Raw genomic sequence first — 22,334 nt, forward strand, 5'->3', positions numbered from 1 at the left:
CGGCTGAAAATCTAGTTCAGAAATCACCTTTAAAAAATCAATATGCACAAAGAGTGGCAACTGGTGACCCATGCGTACATATTTCAACCAGAAAATTTATGGCTTTTGGCCTCAAATTTTTGTATTTTCAATTGAATATTGAATTATGCGCCTGTCTTAAAATTATTCAGAATCCATACATCTCATTATTCTAATGAAATGTCATCCTCTCAAGTGTCTCATCCCACTGGAGACTATTATCCTCATCTCTCTGATTCTTAATAAGCCTTGCACTTTGTAAACGTTGACTCGCACACAACGTTACACACGAATATGGTGCATGCGTTTAGTGATAATTCTGTCCATGCATCTATGTATCTCTTGCACACAGTGTTGTTGGATTGTTGTGCATGAGGAGTTGGTGATGCAGTTTGAAGGCATTGTTGTGCAGTGCGGTGGTTGTTATTCGTTGTTTGTTGGTTACGGAGGGAGGATTACGAGGATGTCTTGAGACGTTGGCTGCGACTTGAGACCAGTTTTTGAGCAACAATCGACTCATCCACATCTCTCTCATCCGACTCTCTCCAGTTCTCGTTGTTTGTGCAGTGGCACTAACTACGGTGTCACACTTTACCTCCACTTGTTGATTCCGTTCTCACCTAGTGTCTCACTCGAAGGAAAGCAATTCTGCCTAGAGACATATTATGTTGTAAAGTGAAGTTATCGTTTTTTAGAAAAATACGGACTGTTTTGCCAGCCCAAGTTTTGTCCAGTTTGTGCGTGTTTTGGAAAATTCATCGGCAAAATGTTGATTTGCATTGCTGGTTTTGTTGACCCGGTGCCTTACGTGGGTGGAGACTACCCGGTGTCCTTGGCTGCCCCGGTCCCCTTATCGTCATGCTCCCCTGCCAGGTAAATACTTGTACACTCCTTGTCCTTACTCTTTCTTTCTTTTCGCTCTTATTTAATGAGTGGTCTAATTAAAGGAGCCACTCCCATCAACAGTTCAATAGCACGACGCACACACAATGGGAAGCAATTCACGTAGTGTCCAATTAAAATGAAAATGGACAAAAGATTAGACATCACGACTTAATTTCACGAGCGAATGGTGGTCCATCCACCAACGCATGCAATGACCATACTGGGACCATGCCATATGTACTTCACGCAGTCCACGGCATGCATGATTAAACTTGACCGTTGCTTGTAGCTTATTATCAAAATCCCTGGTCTACAATCCACTCGAAATACGAACTTCTTATTAACGAAGGTCTTTGTATCCCCTCAAGATCCAATTCTTGACGGTTTGATATTTAAGTTTATTTAAGCCCAAGGGTTGGTTGAATTGCAAGCAGAGTTTGCTCAATTTTCATAATGCGACATTACAAGGTGCTCATAAGGTAATAATAAATAATTGATTATTACACGGCTCCTGTTTTTCCTCCTTCAGCTGAAGGGTATTACCTACGAGAGAACGAAATAGCTTTTTGTTTAAAGGAAAACAAAGAGTCGCTGGTCTACAAGAGTAAATTACCTCAACGCTCGAAGTACTTATGTTACGTACGCACATGAAAATAATGGTTGGTTCTCGGTCCTTGATTTGTTCGCTCCGTGGGAATTCTGTGGAATCTTGTTCCAACATTTCCTCCAATTCCATCCCGTATGAGAATCATGACACATTTATTCAGTGAGCGTATCATGCTCTCCTGTAGTGGAAAAATCATTTCGTTCATTATTAGCAAAACTCCTCCTTGTGCAGCATTAATAAAATTACACAAAATTGGAAATAGATATGTGTGTGCATTAAGAGTCGCAATTTTCCCACCATGATATCAGCCTGACGACAAGAAGTTGGTAATTGTTACGTAATTAATGAGGAGCACAAAGTCACCGGCAATCGACAACCAGCCAAGCGACCGACCTGGTTGAAGAAGAAGTTGTCGTTGGTACTAATTGTAAGATAAGACGAAGGTGTTCCTGCAACATGACTAGAGACTGGTTTCGATTATGCAATAGTGGTGAAGGAGGAAGCAGGCTTTTAACGGAAGCCTTATTATTATTTCGACTTTTGTGGTTCGCTCCTTGTTCTTGCCTACCCGGGAGGAGGGAGGCTTTTATTAGCAGATAGCATTTTATCAGCATTCTACGGCTAATCGCATCGTGTGGCTCAGCTTGAGCGTCTCATCGTCTACTCGATTGTGTAAGCAGAGTGTGAATTTAACTGTACCCTTATACACAACAATGACCCGTGCAACAATGACAATGGAGTATGCACACAAATCCGGCCTCCTCCTCCCCGGCATCATCATCATCCTCTTAATTTATGAGGAGTGTACGTAGTAAATCCAGTTATGCATTTTAACTAATTCCCTTTTTTCCTAATGTGATGCATTTATGTCAGTTTACAGCAAATAAAATTTAAATCTTGTTAGTTCATTAGAATTAAAGGTTCCGTTACGACATGTGTGAATAACATCATATTTTATTCACATAGGCATTTAACCATAGATCTCTGCAAATGCATTTAACACCATTAGACTCGTATGTCGCATAGACAAGATGATTTAATCAGCTCAATTGAGAATTTAAGTTTTGCTCGCCAAATAAAAAAAAACATTTAGCGAGTTCATACGTTTAGTTAGCAGACAGACGGCTGACTACGTGGAATGCTAACAAAGTAAGTCGTCTCGGGTCTAAAAAATCTAATCAATCACTGCAATATTTATTATTACTCAACTCTTGAACAGTTATATTTTACTAATGCATAACCAAACCACAGAGAGAAAGAGGGACAGATTCATGCCCTTGTAGAGCTAAAAATGTTCATTACTATTGTATTATGACATATTTCCTGGTTGGATCAGTATTAAGATTCCATCAGTGTTTTTTGTGTATTTTTTTACTATGTATTACTTATAAAGTTGTTAGTTATTGGTCGTAATGTGATTGTTACAGACTGGGCATGCTAATTATTTGCAGGGCGGTATATGCATGTATTGGCACACGTACGCACAAACCACATCGATGGCTAAGCACATGCACCTATATCATCGGACTCCTTTGTGTTCCGCGATGACAATAAACGTCGTGTTTGCACATATGGCAAAATTATCCAGAGTTCATTCTCTGTCTTCTTTGTGGGAGAAGCTGATGCTACACGTAATTTGTCGAGAGATGATACGAGCGCGTTATGATATCAGGAGCAGTAACAAGTAATAATGGGAAAAGAATACCAATTATTTTGCTCTTGGTGTTGTTGGGCGCTGATGCAACGTAACATAACCGGAGCCAAGGTCGTTTTTTATCAGAGAGAAGAGCATAAGCAAGTCTGCCTTATTTTGCTAATCATCATCTGATGAATGCACCACAACTACAGCCATCAGCACATATAACCGCCCATCGAGAGAGTCGTCCTGTCGCAAAGACGGAGTAGATCCTTGAGCTTGACGTTGACATTTACTTATTACTCGGTTCGAAATAATTTTACAGTGATACGAGCAAAGTCTGAGCAACATACGGCAACGTGGAGTATTTATAGAGGTTAAGGTGAAACGTTACATGTAAATACTTATTAAAGTTAGTTGTGCTTTGTGCCATTCTCTGCCGTTTTATAAGTTCAGAGAGGTACATATTGACGAACCGAATGGTCCGCGTAAATAGAGATTCGTATTGAAGAATTTACGGGGATTGATGCAAGTGCCAAATCGTTGTTGTCTTATGTCACGCTGTAAATGTGTTTGGGACGATGGGGGAGACATTCAACGGATAATCTGAGACCCCACGACGACACCGACGAGAATGGGAACACGTAGCATACATACAGTTTAATGATTGTTTGTTTGTTCTGGTGAAAAGGTGACTAATCCCGAAATTCGGATTTTGCACAAGTTGGAAGCAGTGTAGTCATGTCGTGTAGTTGCAGCCGTGATTCGGGTATTCTCAGAAGTGAATTGTTTATCCAAAGTCATCAAACTGGCTCAAACGTTGACTTTTTTCTTCTCATTCGGGCTTCGTAAACGGACCGAGTTCATGTTCTCAACTGCTCGTACAGTAGTTTTCAGACGGATAATAATAATTTGAATATATAATAATAATCGAGTAGTGAGCATTATATTGTGGTTGTGGATAATTTCATTGTTCGTGGTTAAAGAATACCAACATTATTGGTGGGATTCATGGGAAAGTAAGATCATCATTATCATTGCTCATTCATTATCTTTTACCCAACCCCCTCACGGTCATTGTTCTCTCAAGTTTTTAAAATTCAGAGCCGATTGTCATATCTAATGAAGACCAAGTAAATACACAGTACGCAGTAAATTGGGCCTGCAAACTGAGATACATACATATACACAAAAGTGTTGAGTTGAAACACATGAGACAAGTAAACCCAGAACAAACGCGTAAATTTGATGAGAATGAAATTTAGGGCAGGTGAGCTCATGCAGTTTTTGTAATAATGATGAAAGGGCTCTCTCGTGGGAAAGTGCTTTCCAGGACATTTCCGCTCTTGATTTCTGTGTCTGCTCTGCTGTATATTGGACAAAAAAGACGGTACTCATGTCACGATGAGATGAAAATGATGGGCTTTTGACTTTAGTTTGCATTCAACAACCCATGCGTTGAGCAGGTCGAAGCAAAGCTAACAAGAATTATATTTCAGCTTTAAAAGTGATATGGAAAAATAATACAAATCATCATTGTGCGGAAAGTTTTGAATGACAAGAGCGTCATATCAGGTGTTCCACCAGTCTCCGGCGTTCAATATAATACCATTATTCACAGGAAAATAAATTATTTACTTATTATATAACACAGGACGATGCTTATTTTGCCAGCAAGTGGAATTGCATTGGTGTCGAGTTCTGCTGCTGGTTAACTTTTACAGGCTTCAATCTGTTATCTATCTGCAATTAATCAATCCATTGCTAAAAAACCATTGAAAACAGGCGATTGTCACGGTTTAACAGAAACTGTAAGTATTATATTGTAGTAAAATGAGTCATACGAGCTAATTGTTCGTACAGTTTGTTGATGTTCATAATAAATGGGCGAATAAAATTGAATTAGTCGTGAAATTACAGGACAGACTATAGCCGACCTTATTTACTGGTTACAGACACGTAATTAATTTTGTGTATGAAAAATAGTCGTCTCTCACACCCATTCTAATACAATTATTATTATTATTATTAATTGTATTCAAAAGTAATTGTCAGTTTCATGACCTTGTTTATATTATTAATATTATATTTTGAAATGGTTTTTAACGTTGGAAAGTTTTTTTTATGAATGCCTGAAAGTATGGACTTGTCAGTTTTTTGGGATGCTCTCATCCAACGGGAATGTTAGTGGGTTACATAGTTCAGATTATTCAGTTAATCAACCGTATTAAATATCGAAACCGATATTTTGCCAATTCCCAAATGCGTCCCATCCACGTCGGTTGTTGGTCCGTTTGGCAAGTGACAAGTGAAAAGAATAAAATAAAAGTGACGTCAATCTCGCAAAAATCGGATTCAGTTTCAGGTTTGACCTCTCATCTCCTCCTCTCGAGACAATTATGTAAAACAGCATTTTGTGCGGGGGCGTTTCCAACAAACTTTGTTCCGATCCCTCATTCATACGCATATTCATGAGAATTGTGCCATCATGATGCAGTTGTGCTGGGTTCTGGGTGGGAGTATGTTTGTCCAACGGGTTATATAAGTTGCTTGTTGGTAAATTTATATTTATTGCTTGTTTAGAACATTTGTAGAGTTTCCACGAATTTTCAACCACGAATGAATTCTCGTCACCACCATCGCTGGCATTAAAAGAGTGCAAGACATTTATTTTGAACTTAAATGAGGTTGTGTATGTGTGGCTGGATTGCTGTCACATTTTGATTATATTTTGGATGGATGGATTATGGAAAGGTCAGGTTGGGTTGCATGTCACATGGATCACTCCAAATAAGTTATTCTATTCTCGACTATTTGATGTCGTTGTTGTGCATCCAGAAATTATGCATTTTTCTACCTGGTCGAGGGAAGCACCTTCGGCGACTCTGTATTTGTGGCAGAGGAATGACGCAACGGGTGCATTATCCGTATTCTCAAAATATCATAGCGTGACATGTGTGCAGACTATGAATACATTTGGACGAGAGATTTTATCTCGATTTTTGAAAAGATTTTGTACTGCTTGGAAGACTATTTAGCTGGCCACATTCACATTCGTACGAACGTACGTACGTGCATACGCGTATATGCTGGATATATATGAAGTATCTGTCATCCTTCAATTTCTGAGGATGACGACGAAGAAGGGAGTTGTTGCTCGCTCTTTTGTGGACCTTTGGGTTACAACGGCACAAAAAATGTTCTGCCGGATTATCCCTCTCGCTCTCTCTTCTCGGTCTCGTCGCTGTGCATTATTTAATATTATGACTGCCTTCTCATTGCACCACACACTCAATTCTGGTCCAGTAAGGATCAAATCCAATCCACTTTTAGCCAGTACTCTTTCTCATCTCTCCCGGCCAACAACATTTTCATCAACTTTTACTCTTAAATAGCTCCGGTTCTGGCGATAGTCTAGCAAATAGGATAAGTTGGTAAACGTGCTCCCATATTAACCTTCGTCGTTGAAAGTTTTAAGTTTTCGTAAGAAAAATTGCGCAAATCGCAAGAAAAGTTTAGAAACATGTTGGACTGTCAGTTTTCAATTTGTTTCAGTCATTATGAGGAGTGATTTCTGGGGAAAAAGTGATATTTTTTATCCTCTAGTTAAGTTTTGTAAGCTCTGATAACTATTATACGTACTGAATATATGGTTAGTCGGTCGTTTAGTGTGCAATGGGGGAAGATGTGAATTCATCATCGTCGCCCTCGGACCTGAAGTCGAATGGAAATTTCGAGTTCGAAACCACCACCGTAACCGCAAGCAGCAGTATTAAGAGAACTCGTAGGTTTGAGGCAGATGGGAATGAGACAGGGTAAGTCGTGCTCAAAGACCACTCTCCTCCATGCATTTCACCAGCTCGACTTAAATTAAATCTGGACAAGGGAGTTAGTTTAGAGTGCCGTCGTGGTGGATAAATGAATTCCATTAAAATTTGGTAGGGATGATTTCATTGCTGGCTTCCGTTAATTAAAAAGTCCTGAAATATGTGCTGGGTGAAAATTGGGGAGTGTCGTGGCTCGAAGGACTCGCTCGCATCTGGGAATGTACCAGACGAGGGAGACTTTGTGGCGTCTTTTGTCCACTTCACCCATTGTGAGGACATGACTACTGATCCCTAATAGAAAGGTATCCAGAAACCAAGGTCAGTTTGTCCCATCATCCAAAAAAACTCTTCTCCTGAATGGAAATGTGAATTCAAACCCTGTTTTTTATCAGTCAGACTGAAATATAATGATATATAAGTAATATGAAGTATCATCGACTGATGGTCACGAATATGTACATATCTCACTGCGAGATGAAGAAAGCCAGGGAGATGGATGAATGTGGATGGAGGGAGAAGAAGGAGCTATCAACCTCTCCAAAACGGGCAATCCTGACAGATGCCACCCCGCCCGTTGTGTTGCTGTCGAGAAAGAAAGAAAGCTTAGAACTTGACGGTTTAGTATTCGCTTCGAGTTTAACATTTAATTTTAACATTTTAACGAGACGACCGAAAACAATAAAATAGAGCGCACTTAAGAAGAAACGGTTTTCGGGGAGAAAGTGCGTCTAGGGAAAGACGACGCTGTAATCTTTCAAGCCCAGGCAGCAGCAGGTAGGGATGGATGGATGGTCTTCTGGTTGGATTAGGACGTACGAGGAGGAAGGAACGAGCAGTAGAAGGGTGCTTAATGCTGTCGGTGGTTCAGTGTGGATTTCTGATTCTTCGTCCCATTATGAAAGTGAAACTAAGGAGAAAGCAAGTAAATCCTGACAGTGAAAGTGTTGATCGTCTTCTGCTGATGCGTCTCCAAAGTACTCGTCCCAAATCTCCCCTCAAATTCCTCTCGTTTTTTAGAGAGGGGTGACTTTATTGAAAATATAAATGTTTGACAGACTTTACGACGCTTTTACGACTCGAGATTGTGTGCCCCCTTTCTCATTTCCGTCGACCAGAAATACGCGTGTTTGCATTCAAAGTAAACAAAATGTATCAATACACGAGCTGCAAAGTACACAAATAAGCGTTAATTAGGCTCACTACTATATATTGGAGTTGGAAATTAGGAATTGTGTACACAGTTGTGCAGCCAACATATAAATGTGCGATCACTACTGTGCGATCCGAATTCGGTGATTGTGATAAATGCCGGGTTTTCCTATCAGGTACGTCACGAACCTCGAATTACGCTGTTGCTGTGTTATTACGGGATTAACTTTGCATTAGGAAGGTCCGGAGTTTGGTAAGGTCAAGTATTCCGCGCCATGCAATAACCAAGCATTAATCATATCGGGATCGCGGTAGGGTATAAATATAAATAAGTAATTTGTGTGTGTGCCGTCGACATCTGGGGCACACCAAATTCCATTCGTCTATAAACGGAGCCTACGATCCGCATCATCAATAACATGTCCACATAACCTCGTTACGAGATCGCATGGGGCTAATATTTTTATATTATTGGGGATGCAGCGTTTATGGATAATCAAGTGGATTAATTTCAGTCATGCTCCGTCATGTAATAAATAAATTGGTGGAATGCTTAATGTTGCACTTTGCTGAGTGGTGGCTTCCGAACAGCGACACTCACTCGTATCAAATCACCCGCTAATAAAAATAATGTTGCACTCATATCGGTATTCATAATTTACACATTTTAGAAAGCACAATTTGTATCTTTTTTATGAATACGCATAAATATTTGTGTACAAAGTTGCGGGTATTTCGTATGAAAACGAATCATGGAGATGCATAGAGATTGTAATCGGTCTAACACCGTCATGGAGTTTCAGGGTGAGTCAGGGTAACAAAGCCTCGATTTTCCCTCGTCTTCTTCGCATATATTTACGTACGTACAATTGAAACGGATTGAACAAAGAGGCCGCGAGACCCTGTAGGGCACCTCCTCAGAAAATCCTTTGAACTCGTGTGTACTTGTTGTAAAGCATGTTTTACTTTGCGTACACTTCTTGCGGCTTCCTTGTACGCCATGACCACATTTACATATTTGAAAGATGCCGTCGTGTCCAAAAAAGAAGGAAATTGAGCAATTTAGGGAAGGAACTCAACCTACAAATAAATAGGATGAGGCATGCATTCTATTCAGATTTGAAATACGAGTAGATTTTGAATAGCAATTTGTAAGGAATGTTTTGATTTGGTGCACCACAAAATGATATGACATCATATCATTTTGTCAATATTGCATATTACACAATATGAGCTCAAAAGTTTGCTCGTACGCGTAGAGAAAAACACGGCACATGTCCAGGTGGGTCGGAAATCTGTTCTTGTGCCTTTGTTCTGTTGGGGTGGGCGGATTTCATGGCTGGATCAATTGTCTGCTGGTAAACAATAAGCATTTTGTTACCGCTGCATGCAAGTAACGAGTGACTGTACGAGTGGTAAGAACGTATGGCTTGAGTTTCCGACTGGTTTGGTGGGGTTGGAATTTGTGGGATGAATAAGTGGTTCGGGTAAAGTGGACTCATTTCTCAATTGTCTACGATATAGCTCGACTCGTGAGTGTGAGGGATGCGAAACATGATGATGGCAAGAGTCGGGTTCAATTAAACTTAACTCCATCACGGTTATTACTTCTTCCGAGTGGTACAACAGTGACCGTGGAGGAGGAGAAGTAAACTGATGTCGGAAGTTATCTGCGAGTTTCAGCCTCTCACTTCAAATGCAGATTTTGTCCAATATATTTCATGACATGGAATGAGGACGGGCTGCATTCTTTTCCGGATATTTACCATGATTCACTCCGAGTGAATAAGTGGATTGTACGTATGCACATGCTGCGTATAGTCAGTCTGGCTGTCTCCCGGTCGAGAGGAGGCATAAAGTTAAATACCCGGGTTGAAGTTGGTCTGCATCCACGTGCAGTATAGCCGTGCAAGAAAACCCGAGTGCAAGCCAGTGGTAGCATATTTGTCTCTTCTGGCTCTGGCAAGTTGTATGTAGTATCGAACCGAATCGGGCATATATTTCTTCCTTCTTGAGGTGCAGACCTGCGCCAACCTCCCCCACACAGCCATCCACTTCCCAGCACTGGCATGGACTCTCCTACTCCCTTCTTATGCACTCGTAGAATCTGATGTGGCAAAATCCCCGAAATTCGGGGTCTGAGTTTTAGCTGTGTTCCTTCTTTTCGTTTCGTCTCCCTGTTTCCGCTCTGCACTTTCCATCACAACAAAACAAATGGGGTTTTAGTCCCAGTCTTCTCCTCAGCTATCAAACACCTACGAATCCACGCGCATAATAATATTTACTACTACGACCACTACCACTATTACTACGACTTCTCAGTACCTCGATTGCACCAATCGTGCCGTTCCTCAGTTTTTTGAGCATGGATTCACACAAATATTGCTGATCTCTGCCCCAAGTGCTGATCTTTCAGAGAGAGAGAGGTATTCATTCGAGATAACGATCCAATACTTTCCAGTCCCGATTTCAAAGTAAGTAAATAAACAGTGAGCAAAGTCATCTACTTGCACGACGGCGTTTACGTAACCGACTGGGCAGGCATATCTGGAGGCAATACACACATTCATAAACAAACAACTCAGTGATTCCAATAACTCGTTTAAGTGTTTGTGTTGGTTGGTGGGCTCCTTAAGGCCGCGACCTTTCGCCCTCCTCGCATCACAACCAGTCCACTCCTTGCTCTCGTTCCTTCTCCTCCTCAGAAAAAGGAACAATTACTTTCAATTACTCCAAATCTGTGTTGGGCTTCGTGTGTGTTCCTCTGCATCGAGTGGGAGGGAGTCTGTCTGGTTCTGCCTGATAAAGATACGACAGAAAGAGCTGCCTCCGGGCCCTTCAACAGCATCATCACTCCAACAACGAGCAATAATTCAAAGTCGAGAAAAAACGTAGCAGGAGGAACACATACGAACAATAACGGACAAGGATGAGGAAAGAAATGTCTCAAATTTTGTAGAAACAAACCGTTGGCATTTTGAACATGAGGGAAAACAAGTAAAGGTCACGGCCCAGTGACCATCGCTGTAGCTGTGTGAAATTACAAACGTTCCCCAAGGGACACATTACTCTCTCTGAGCAACAGGATAAATAAGTGCAATCTCATTGTTGTATGGGTTCGGGGTAATAATGACTATGATTATTATTATATCATGACTTTTATGAATCTTGCATTCAATGAGTGCACACAGTCGTCGTCATTATGGTGAAATATGCATCGCACGATTTATTACTACCACCATTTCCTCCAGTTGAACTATCTAAATAACTCATTGAGCTGGCTGTTCGTAGCACCTTCAGCATCTTTCATTTTGATTTGCAAACAACCATGGGATGGAAAAAATTGTGGAGAAAAACATAAGAAAAGAGATTGATGTGAAAGGCGATGAATTTTAAGGACTAGCAAAAAACCCAGTTATTGTACATATACAGAGGTTGGCGTAAGTATGTAGGCAGCACTGCAGAAAGAGATCTGGGTAAAAAGTGGCAGATTTATTGCCACTTTTTACCAATTGCTTGCCTCGTACGTATGTTTTCTAAATCTTGGGGCTCAACTCATTTTAAAGAAGAGCCTTTTGAGAGACCACGTTTATTTTATTTACTTTGTCTCTTAACGTGCCTGAGGGAGACCGTAATGAAATAATTTGAACCAGATTTCGGTGTGCAGACTCTCCGAGGACGACAAAAAGTTTGTCTTTTGCCTGCTCTGGAGGATCAACTTGTTTCTTTTTCAAGAGATTTATTCAATTGTAAATTTCTCTGCTGCGTTTCCTTTGTTCTTTCAGCGAAACTCTGAGCAGTAGGTTTTCGGTGACACTTTTATTTTTAGTGGATTTTTTTTTCTCCTGCTTCACATACATTTAGTGTATCGTCGCTTTCACACATAATATTCGGTCGAGTGGACTTGAATGTAATTGAGCATTGGACCGTGATCAATATATGTTCATCAGGATGACATGATAATGAAATATGTAGCACAGTCAATGTACTAACGAGAATTGTTTTTCTTTGATTTTTAGCACCTACTCCAGCTCGGAGATGACCCGATTGTCTGAGGTACGTACGCATGACTTGTTCAGTCGACTTGTACATATTAAATGTTCTGATTGTTGACAATGTTAATCATGTTTGCAGAACAACCGATTGTCGTCCTCGTCTTCCTCCAGCTCAGCCTCGTCGTCCCCCGTCCTCTTCACCCAACAGGCCACCACCCAGCAGTCGTCCTCACAACCAAACTTCCATGATTCCGCAGAGGTAAGACAGCTTTTCAACCTCTCTTTTCAAAATAGTTTCAGCGTGAACTTCTTTTAAAAACATGAGCAAGAAAGGGAAATAAATTATTCAAGTGAATTCAAGAGGGAATTAAGTGCATTAAGGAGTTTAAATTGGTTAATTAATTGACTGCTGAGCCCAATTAGTTGCATGAAACGGGATAATTCGCGATTAAATTGTCACCTGCAACGTTTTTCTTTTAATTTCACACTTGATTTCCCTTCCTCTTTTGAATCGAATTGATTAAGCAAAGAACGAATGAACTGCAGGAACAACATTCCACAACAAGAGTTGGATTCCTCTTGTAGAAGAATTAGCTGGCAATAGCTTTGTGTACAGCGTCGTGTAATAATAATAATAATATAATGGAGCCTAATAATAAAATTGTTTAGTTTGGTGTGGTTGAGGAGGTGACCCAATAAAAAAATCCCTTTTTGGCTGATGGTGATTGTTGGGTAGGCAGGAAAGCAAACTGGTCCAAATGCAGTGATTGGATTTGGTTTGTTAATAGCTTAATTTAACTACTGCTATTAAGTATATGCAATAATAATCACTCTCTGTTGTGCACATTTGTCAAGTGTGGCTTTATGCAAGTTTGGAAAGCGACGACATTTTATAAAATTGACAATAGATGGATGGATGAATGAATGAAATGCAATTGTGGGTGATTTTGCAATTATTTCCGCCATTAGTATTGCACATTAGCTAGCACCACATTACCACCAAATAAAAAGTAAAAAATTTGGTTCAGAATACAGACTTGAGCGTTGTTTTTAAGAGATCGTATTGCATTTCTGGACAAAAGTGGGTTGATACAATATCGGCCGTCTTCTTTGATGATTAGGATTGATGGAGTTCATCTAATGGACAAAAACTGTTATCATCAGAACGGGTGGTAAACTTTAGGCTTGCTCTACTCAGTCACCATAAAAATCCCAACCACACAACCCTCAAGTGTCTTCTTATTCACATTGTTGCAGTACACACACCAGTGCCATTAATGCAGTTTTGGGATTTGTATTTACTCTTCACCGACTTCGACGACACATGCACTTGCAAAAAGAGAGATTTTTCACATCTATTCTTGGCCACCACTTCTACCGAAAGAAGTAACGACTTGTTTGGATTTGAGTTTGACAAACGAATAGGACACGTATGTTGTTGGCCAAAGGTTTTTTACAACAACATCTCAAATTTATTATTACCATTTCACAGCCCACTAAGCACTCGGATTTATATTTTATTTCATGTGCGACTTATCATTTGCTTGAGGTTTTTACAGAGAAGATGATGAGTGAGGACGAGTTATTGCTCTTGTGGCTCAAGAGAAATAAATTTATCGTGCTTCATCGTCATTTATTAGGAAGAAAAGAAAAACTTTGATTTTATTTGATGCTCTACTGAATTTATAAATTCATAAATGTTTTCTTAGAAAAAAGTTGACATTCGTGTGCACTCCTGTAAAATAAGATATTCGTGCGTCGTGTTAGCAGTAGAGAGAACAAGCCTTATTTATTGCGAACTCTGTGTCCACCGCGCACACACTTTTCTGAGGAGGGACCTTGAACAGGATATGCGTTCGTCTTTGTCGCAGTGACACGATTATCAGACTTGCCTTGCCTTGCCTCGAGTAGACGTGGGGAGTGAATATTTTTTGAAAATACCATTCGTACCCACTAAAAATGAATAAGCAAAATGTGCATCATGCTTTGATTTACAGATAATTGACAATTTGGCTAGATCATGTGAGAGGCCGCCCAAATTAATTTTCGATCCTCATGCAATACGTAGATTATTTGTATCGTTGCTGCACTATAGAAAATATTTGTATGCCCACTATTGAGTAAGTATTTAGTGCCATGTAATTGGTGTGCGTAGGTGTTGAGTGATTGATCTCGGTCACTCAGACCAAATCATAAGCCAACTGTCATGCGAGATTCAAGAGTGCTCTTAAATTGATCAATTGTCGCAACATGACTGGGTGTGGTGCCACCGAGTGGAAACGAGCTCAGGATTTGTTCCAGAGACGAAGAAGGACCAAAGAGACCATTTTTTGACAAAAGGGTTAAAAGGAGTACGAGGGAAGGAAAGTGAATGTGCAATGAGCGAGTCGATCCGCTTTGTGCCTCGCATGAGAATCTCGGGCAGATTGGATGAGTTTGCAAATGAAGAGGTTTGTCCACAATAACAAATCTGAGCCAAAATTTAGATTTAGCACAGATTTCATTGATTTCATTTCACTTGACGATGGTGATAAAGCAGCCACATGACACACACACACGGTTGATGGGATGTATTAGGGACACCCTGCCAGAGGCTGCTGCACATCTTCTTTGTACACCAACCAACGCTACTTGGCCTCTAAACAGAAGAAGACATCGACAATGCATCTGTAACCGGCTCCACTTTCGTTCTTCTGTTGCTTACATTGTGACCATCACAATGCGCTTGATCTACACCAAGAGCCTCAATGTGTACTGTTTACTTGCCAACGGCCAAGACATGGTTTTGTCTCTGTTTAACGTTTCCATTAGCGCCCTACTGATGACTTCGAGCGAAGGTTGTATTTTTTCGCCAGCCTTTAATAACTCTTTATTAACGGACTCGAGCTTGGCACAATAACAGCGAGGCTTCACTTGCGAAACGTCCCTTAAGTCTCTCCTCCCTCGAGAAGAGCGCGTTTCCATGTGCCAAAACGGATTAGGGAACTTTGGTGGGGAGGGAAATAAGCACTTATGCCTAAATAAAAGATGTCATTCGCCAATGAAATGGAAATGCGGTTGGTCGTGTCGTATTGCTGGTTACGACGACTTGGCCAACTACTCTTCATCTTCTTCACTATAATTGAAGTTGGCTTTTGGCTCCTCGTCGTCGTTTGTTGCTGCTGCTGCTTGTGGTGATTTCCCCTTCAGTTCTTCTGCCATCCCCAAAAACATCCTCATCACCAACGATCTATTGCAGACGCAGCAAGCAGATTCGTTTTCATTTAGAGCTGAGGGTATACGTATGCATTGGTGTCAGGCATGTACGTAGTCAATTGCTTTCTGTGTGTTGTGGTTGCCTCGCACTTTTGTGTTATGCAGAGAATTAGCAATAATGTGGATGGGCAGAGACTTCTTGTTCAGTCTTATTCGCAAACTCAGTCAGACACCCCGTGCAGTGCACAAATCACACGGCGAAAGGTTCGACGTGGTGGAAAATATAGCTGTTACTGACATTTATAATTGGGATCCGTACTGAAATCGGTGATGATCATGTCTGGATTTGGTTTCGTGGTGTGGACAATCTTCATGCAGTGTTGAGCTCTGTATTGTGCGGTGGCTTTATTGGTGTCAAGTTCTACAAAGTTCGGTATTTCGAAGTGAAATGTGTACGGTCTGAGACACGAATAAATACCATGGTGCGAGAATCCAACTGTGGGAGTGGTGGTGGGATGCTGTTCCTTGTCCCAGGAACAGGAGGACCTTTTCTGCGGCGTTGTACCACGAACCGCAACCACGCCATTGTTCGCCAGCTCCCACCCGGATGCTTTTTCGTCCTCCAAAAGGTAGAGATATTTCAAATATCACTCGTCATTGTTCTCTTCCTTCCTCCTTCCTCGTGACGCATGCATCCATAATTATTTGCAGATATTGTGAATATTGGAAATTCGGGAGGAGCAGATTATATAAGAGCCTTGATTGAACTGTGCCGTTATGTATGGCATAATAGCATTAACTGGCTGTTTGAATGTATGGAGAGAGTGAGAGTTTCTTATTTATTGCTCTGTAGATTTCAAAGTTCACTGATTTTAATGATTTTTCACTCGGCTATGTACATAACTGCATCTCTACTTCTGTTTTATGTACGTACTGCCCAAGCAAATTGTGCCAAGCTCTGCTGCTCTAGCTTCATCTCACTCACAATCAATCTGCATCTTATTTTAGAAGAAATTCTTAATGTTACGTGAACTGTGCTCAAGTAAACCATTCTGTTATTTAACCTTTCTTATCAAGGTTTCCATCCTCAATTTCTGACGTTTCACGCTAACCGTGCAAATTGAAATGGCAAAACCGAGTAACGCATGGCCGGTCGGTTAATTGAGTAACAGGATCAAACACACTGCAGAATTAACAAATTAAAAAATAGCCTTTTCAATATGAAATCTTTGAAAAAACTTAATTTGACAATGATTAGATCTCTTTTCTGTCACGAATGGATATCATGAGCGTAAAGATGTATGTGATGGAATTGCACAAGTGATAATCAGACCTTATTTAGTACATGATATGTGACATCGCGATGAAGCAACGTACGTATTGATGATGATCGAACTCTATCAGTCAAATTAATCAACCCACTCAAACACCAATCATGTTTTCCACGCGATTCCACAATTAGTTTCCACACTGGCTGAGAAGAGACAATAAACAATTATTTGGTTATTTATGTATGCATGCTTTTTGCAATGCCCTCAACTTGCAAAATACAGTAGCAGGAGCAACAGAGAGCGTAGAATTGCCTTGAATTTGACTCTACGTCTTTTGGTGCTAATAAGCAGAATGAATAATAAGTAATAAGCAAGTAATCCATGATGTGCTTTCGTCATGGAGTAATTGCATCCAATGCCTCAAAGGCTGCAAATCTGCACAACAAATAAAAATGATCTTGGTTGGTAAACGGCTTTTTTACGAAAGGTCCAACACAGAGTGTGCATACATTTAAGTACTTATTTGCCTGCGTCACTAACTCGTATTACGAGTATTAAACGATCCTGCGAAGGGAACCAGCCTCAAATCAAGGTGTCCAAATAATAGTATGCAAATAATTATCAGAAACTGTAATCGTCAGAACATCGACAATGTGAGTATTCTGCTCACAAACAGATCCATTTTACACACTCTGCCTGCTTCCTGCATAAATAATAATTGGGCACGTGATAAGCGATGGATGCGTCTGATAAGATAATTATTAATAAGAAGAGGTTGACCGTGTTTGTCATCTTCTTATCGGTCACCACCATCAGGCTGCAGCATAATATCAGCGATATCAGGAGGGAGGAGGAGAGGAAAAGATGCATCAAGAGTTGATTTGGCTAATGAAGTGATTTATGTGACTCTCATGGTTCTCTCCTCACCAAAAGGCAAAAAGTGTTTCACAATCGACTGTAAATATGTCCAATCACTAATTGCCCCTCGTTGATTGTTTGGGGGCTGTTTGTCTCATCAGTCTTCTTGTTGAATGATGAGAAATGACGTGACATTGTTTCACAGGCTCATTGATTGATTGGTTATTTGCCCTGAGCTGTAAATAAATTACATTACACTGGGCTGCACGGCCAAATAAAATGGGCAGCATCGACCAGAAAGTCATAAACTGAACTGATTTAGGAGCATGCCTGAAATCCTGTTGGGATTGAGATGTTGGGATGTGGACTAATAAACGTGTCCCCGTCTTCTTAATATATATGTAGCTATGAGACCCTTATGAGACCAGGGGGTAGATTGCTTTCCTTGCGGCTGCACAGTCTTTTTCCTGGGAACTTTGCTTGTTGGTGAGAATGCTACATTACATTACGACCAGAATGATGATGACTCATGACTCATGCTTTGTCATTCTCCAGCCAAGGAAATTTTAGCCAAGAAATGAAGGGATTAGTTACTGGTAAAGCACTTAATTTTTATTTAGGGACCAATGTGTCACCAAGTCAGTGGCCACGTGGCTGATGGTTGAGCTTGCAGCATTTCGATCCTCATTAGTGTACTACAAGCTGTTCTGCCTCCAACTACATGGTGTTATCCACAATAATTACTTATCGGCGGAAAAGCAATTAATTCTCAGCTTCTTCTCCCTAAACCAAATAGTTAGGAAAACTCATTAGTTAATCCCCACAGCCGCAGCAGCAACAACTAACCAAGACACACTGTAATTTATGTAGTTTGCGCTACATCCTGTGCACAAGTTGTTAAAAAAATCATTAGGCGAAGAGTCGCTCCATAATTCATAGCAAAACAAACAAGTTTTAATCACTGTTTTAGATGAATTTCGAAAGTATTATTAGTGCTACCTTCACTCAGCATAACAATAATTATTTATGTTATTCTTATTCAAGTGTATCTTGTTAGTGCACAAAATTTTACATTGTAATTGTTCCGAGGACTGCTCGATTGTTATTTAAGAAATAGTAAAATGGTGAAAATGCGAGGTTTTTTGAGTGCCCGATCTCTCCCTGTGATGAATCGACGTCGACGTAGCAGTCGTGGGCCAATTCCATCGAAAAGTTTTGTAATTGTGCCTCGCATGAGAGGAAGCAATTTGGAGGATGATTACAATAATGTGGAGACATTTACTCCAATCACGTTCCCAAATTCAGAGGGAACTTTTGTCCGTTTTACACAAGTGGATGAACGAATTGCTCTCGTGGTCGTGGGGGCCCCCATTTTGGTCAATCACAACAACGAGGCGAATAATAACAAGGCCGAATCTCGGGAGGTAACTTTTTTAGCACACAATTTGAGTGCAATTCTAATTAATTCATAGCCCTTGAGGGTGCAAAATATTATTGTCAAATGAAAATATTTGCTGAAAAAAAAACGGAATATTTGTTATAGGTAAAGAATCAAAATATTTTTGCCATCATGAAAGAATTGCTTTATTCCATACAGTAAAATATACAGCGCACATTTCTTGGTATTTTTATTATTTGTATTATTGAGATTCTTCCTTTAAGACTCCATTTCACGTGCCCTTGCTGGAAAAGTGTTACGTTTATATGAGAGATATGTATGTTAATTTCTCTGGAGTCAAAGTTCGCGAACGTACATGCGAAGAATTATCGACACATGAGTTAGTTGGCCAATCTTTCAATTCAGAGAATTTGATTACATCACTCGTATTGGTGTCCAATGTGTTTTTATATCGGTTGATGATGCAGCGATTGATCAAATTACATGCGAGATGAATGAATCCCTCCTAGTTCGTACATACATCTTTACTTCTTCGCACATCGCATTGAATTGCAGTGAGAAATAATAGCAAGGTCCAGTTCAAGCGAAGCCATGTCTGGACAAAGAGTGCACTACATAAATAGCACAGTTAGACAATCAATTATTATTTTTAGAGCGAGTTTGTTCGTCCATTGAAAATTTTATCATATTTTTTATCATGACCATGAATTGAAGTTGGGAAGTTTTTAGTTTCGTCTGCCATAATGTTGTTGACGTGGTCAAAGGATTGAAGAGAATTTCCATTCCCACACTGCCAACGGGCAATTGTGTTGTTAGAATACCTTCCTTCTTGGGATTTGCAACAGTGTAACCTTCATTTGCAAAATCTCACCCTTTTCCTCCAAGTTCAGCCCCGCAGTGAGTAGTGCAAAAATAGTTTATCCAGTTTTCCTCCTTCTGATCCACACCTGACTTTTTAAGTGGAACCATAAATCTTGCACTCATCGTTTTATGCTTACACTAGCAGTGGTTGGGCTGGTTGTGAAATACCAAACGATAAAAATTGTCCGTGATCGTGTCGTCATATATTGTTCAGCTCGACAAATAGTTGAGAGGTAAAAAATTGCAGACTTGACATTTCGAGTTGCTCGCTACTGATTATTGATTCTGATTCAAAAAACTGATTCCTTCATCGGATATATAAAAGTCTTTCTATGTTTGCATACCAGATTTTGTGGGATTTTGACCGTTACTGAGATTTAACTCGAGTGTTTTACTTTGTGTGATTACAGGACCCAGGAGATTCTGCATTCGTCACGGAGCGTCGTTACGGTGGCGTCCCTGCGAGAGATGCGGCTCTCGTCATTCAACGCGCTTATCGAAGGTACGTTTATCCTCTGACAATGGGAAATCCAATTAAGCAAATAATAAGTGCAGAGTTGAGAGTAGTAGAGATCACATCGCTTATTTGACAATTTATCTTCGTGATTTGAACGTGAGCGAATTTTAATTGAGTATGAAAGGCAATTCGAAAGTCGTGCAAATAATTTGCAGTCAATTTGCATCAAACACACCATTAAATGGGAAAGTGCACACGGCCGCCACACAAGAACAAATGGAAACCTTACACTCTCTGCGTATCTATCTTCTCTTGGCTTTGGCAGGACGGCATCCTCTTGGTAGAGCTATATCGATTACACCAACGACTAACACCGTGGATTGATTGAGTATTGATCAGCTTCGTGATAATATTTCATTCTTGCGAGATCGGCATTGTTGCCTTTGTTCTCGTTCACGACGGTGGGTTTGAAAGTGAAGTTCTGCTTAAACAGTGTGCGATCGAGCCTTAATTGTTCCCAGTTTAAGTAAAACGAAACCTTTGAGAATAATTTCTCTGTCATTTACGTCCAAGTTTCCCAATGCCAAATTGCTAATTCATAGTTGTAGGACTGTCCCATAAAGCACGAAGATTAAAACTATGTGAGCGTACACACAAGTAAATAAGTACTTGAGTTATTTACTTGGAGGAAATTGCGAGAATAATGAAATGACCAGAGTAAATATGCACTTAAAATTGCTGCAAGAAATCATCTCCCCTTCTTCTCATGCATTTTGCACGGCGACACTGCCATAAGAATGATGAATAATGTATACATTCCGCTCTTGCACAGGATAGAAGGACCTCTATATTCGTTACATCACCCATCCTATCATAATTAAGTTGCAGTCCTTGTAATTCTCCACCACACTTTTTGCCTCACCTTCATCAGTCTCGAGAAGATAGGTAGCAGATCTGTGTAGCGAAAAATTTTGCAACAATTTTTGTGCACGATTTTTTCTTCTTCTGAAAGATTTTTTTTGCCTGAGTCAGACGGTAACAAAGTTAATGATGCATCCAATCTTGGGATGATGATGGTAATTAATGCCCTGATAAATTACGATTTGAGCTCAAATCTTGCATTTGACGTGTTTCGTAATAACGCTGTTGGGTGGGTGGGTGGTTCTGAACTCGATAAATAACTCCCCATACATGAGCTGCCTCTGGTTTTGACATTTTCATTACTCTGAGAAATATACAATCTCTATTTTTATTTTACTAACTACCAACTGGTTAATATACGTGGTTATCGAAGGTAGAAGAGGCGGCGACAAATTTTACTTCTATATTTGAACAGAAATGTATGTGCCCTGCCTGGAAGTATGTAGACGTTAAAGGGCTGAACACTTGTCGCAATGACTTCGTCTGGAGGTGTGTATTTATTATTGACTGCGATTTCAACGAGATTTTTTATCGCTGCTGCGAAAATGAGAATAACCTGAATACGCTGTTGGATCGAATCCAGGAGTCATGGAATAAATCCTCAATTCGGTCCACTTCATGAGTTCATATATTAAGGAGCAGATCGACTTTCAATTGAGCAGGTTATTTACTTATTTACCTACTTTCCAAGTTCTTTATTGGGTAGCGGAGAGAAATTTAATAATTGAGCAGACAAGATGTCTGTGACATTATTAGCTGCAAGGCATAGGAGCATACAGTAAAATCTCCAGGGCTTAAAAAGTTGGGAAGGAAGAGAGGTTTTCCGTGAAAATGTCATGAGGACCAGACCACTTTTATTCAGTAAGCCGAGTAAGTGGCCAAGTCAAGTCGAGCAAAGCTGGAAAAGGGAATAAGTTGGCAAAGAGCGCAGTTTCACGTCCCACTGAATCACACCAACAACCAGCAAGTTAAGCAGCCCGATTTCATTTTATGGCTTTGGAGAAAGTGAATTCGAATCAATTACTGAGCGACCGACTGGCTTTTTCCACCTCACTCACGCAACAACAGAAACGTTATAAGTGCTGCTGCCTACACATTTTCTTCCTTAACGGTAGGATCTCATCCCATGTTTCCGTCCGCATCAACTGGACCAATCTGCAATGATTGTTTCGCAGTCTGCGCTGCTGTAACTGGAAATAAATGGCATGCTTTCTTTTCGCCTTGGATTTCTGCACGAAAGCCATTTCACTCCTTT

At 40.3% G+C, this 22,334-nt stretch overlaps 1 protein-coding gene across 9 annotated transcripts in view; it reads left to right on the top strand.

Moving 5' to 3' along the window:
- Positions 1-22,334, top strand: part of LOC110852772 (IQ motif and SEC7 domain-containing protein 1) — a 49,558-nt gene that overhangs the window by 18,832 nt on the left and 8,392 nt on the right. For 4 of the 9 annotated variants that reach the window (XM_022100884.2, XM_022100885.2, XM_035853927.1 and 1 more), the window contains 3 exons: positions 12,142-12,178; positions 12,257-12,376; positions 20,112-20,203. In XM_022100884.2, the coding sequence (XP_021956576.1) occupies positions 12,142-12,178; positions 12,257-12,376; positions 20,112-20,203 (249 nt within the window). Of the gene's footprint in view, positions 1-511; positions 892-3,609; positions 4,166-6,555; positions 6,962-10,357; positions 10,597-10,625; positions 11,246-12,141; positions 12,179-12,256; positions 12,377-20,111; positions 20,204-22,334 lie in introns of those variants that run through there. The other 5 variants (XM_035853929.1, XM_022100886.2, XM_035853928.1 and 2 more) reach the window with 5 other exon arrangements.

This window comes from Folsomia candida, unplaced genomic scaffold, assembly GCF_002217175.1.
Source record: "Folsomia candida strain VU population unplaced genomic scaffold, ASM221717v1 Fcan01_Sc007, whole genome shotgun sequence".
NCBI classification, from domain to species: domain Eukaryota; kingdom Metazoa; phylum Arthropoda; class Collembola; order Entomobryomorpha; family Isotomidae; genus Folsomia; species Folsomia candida.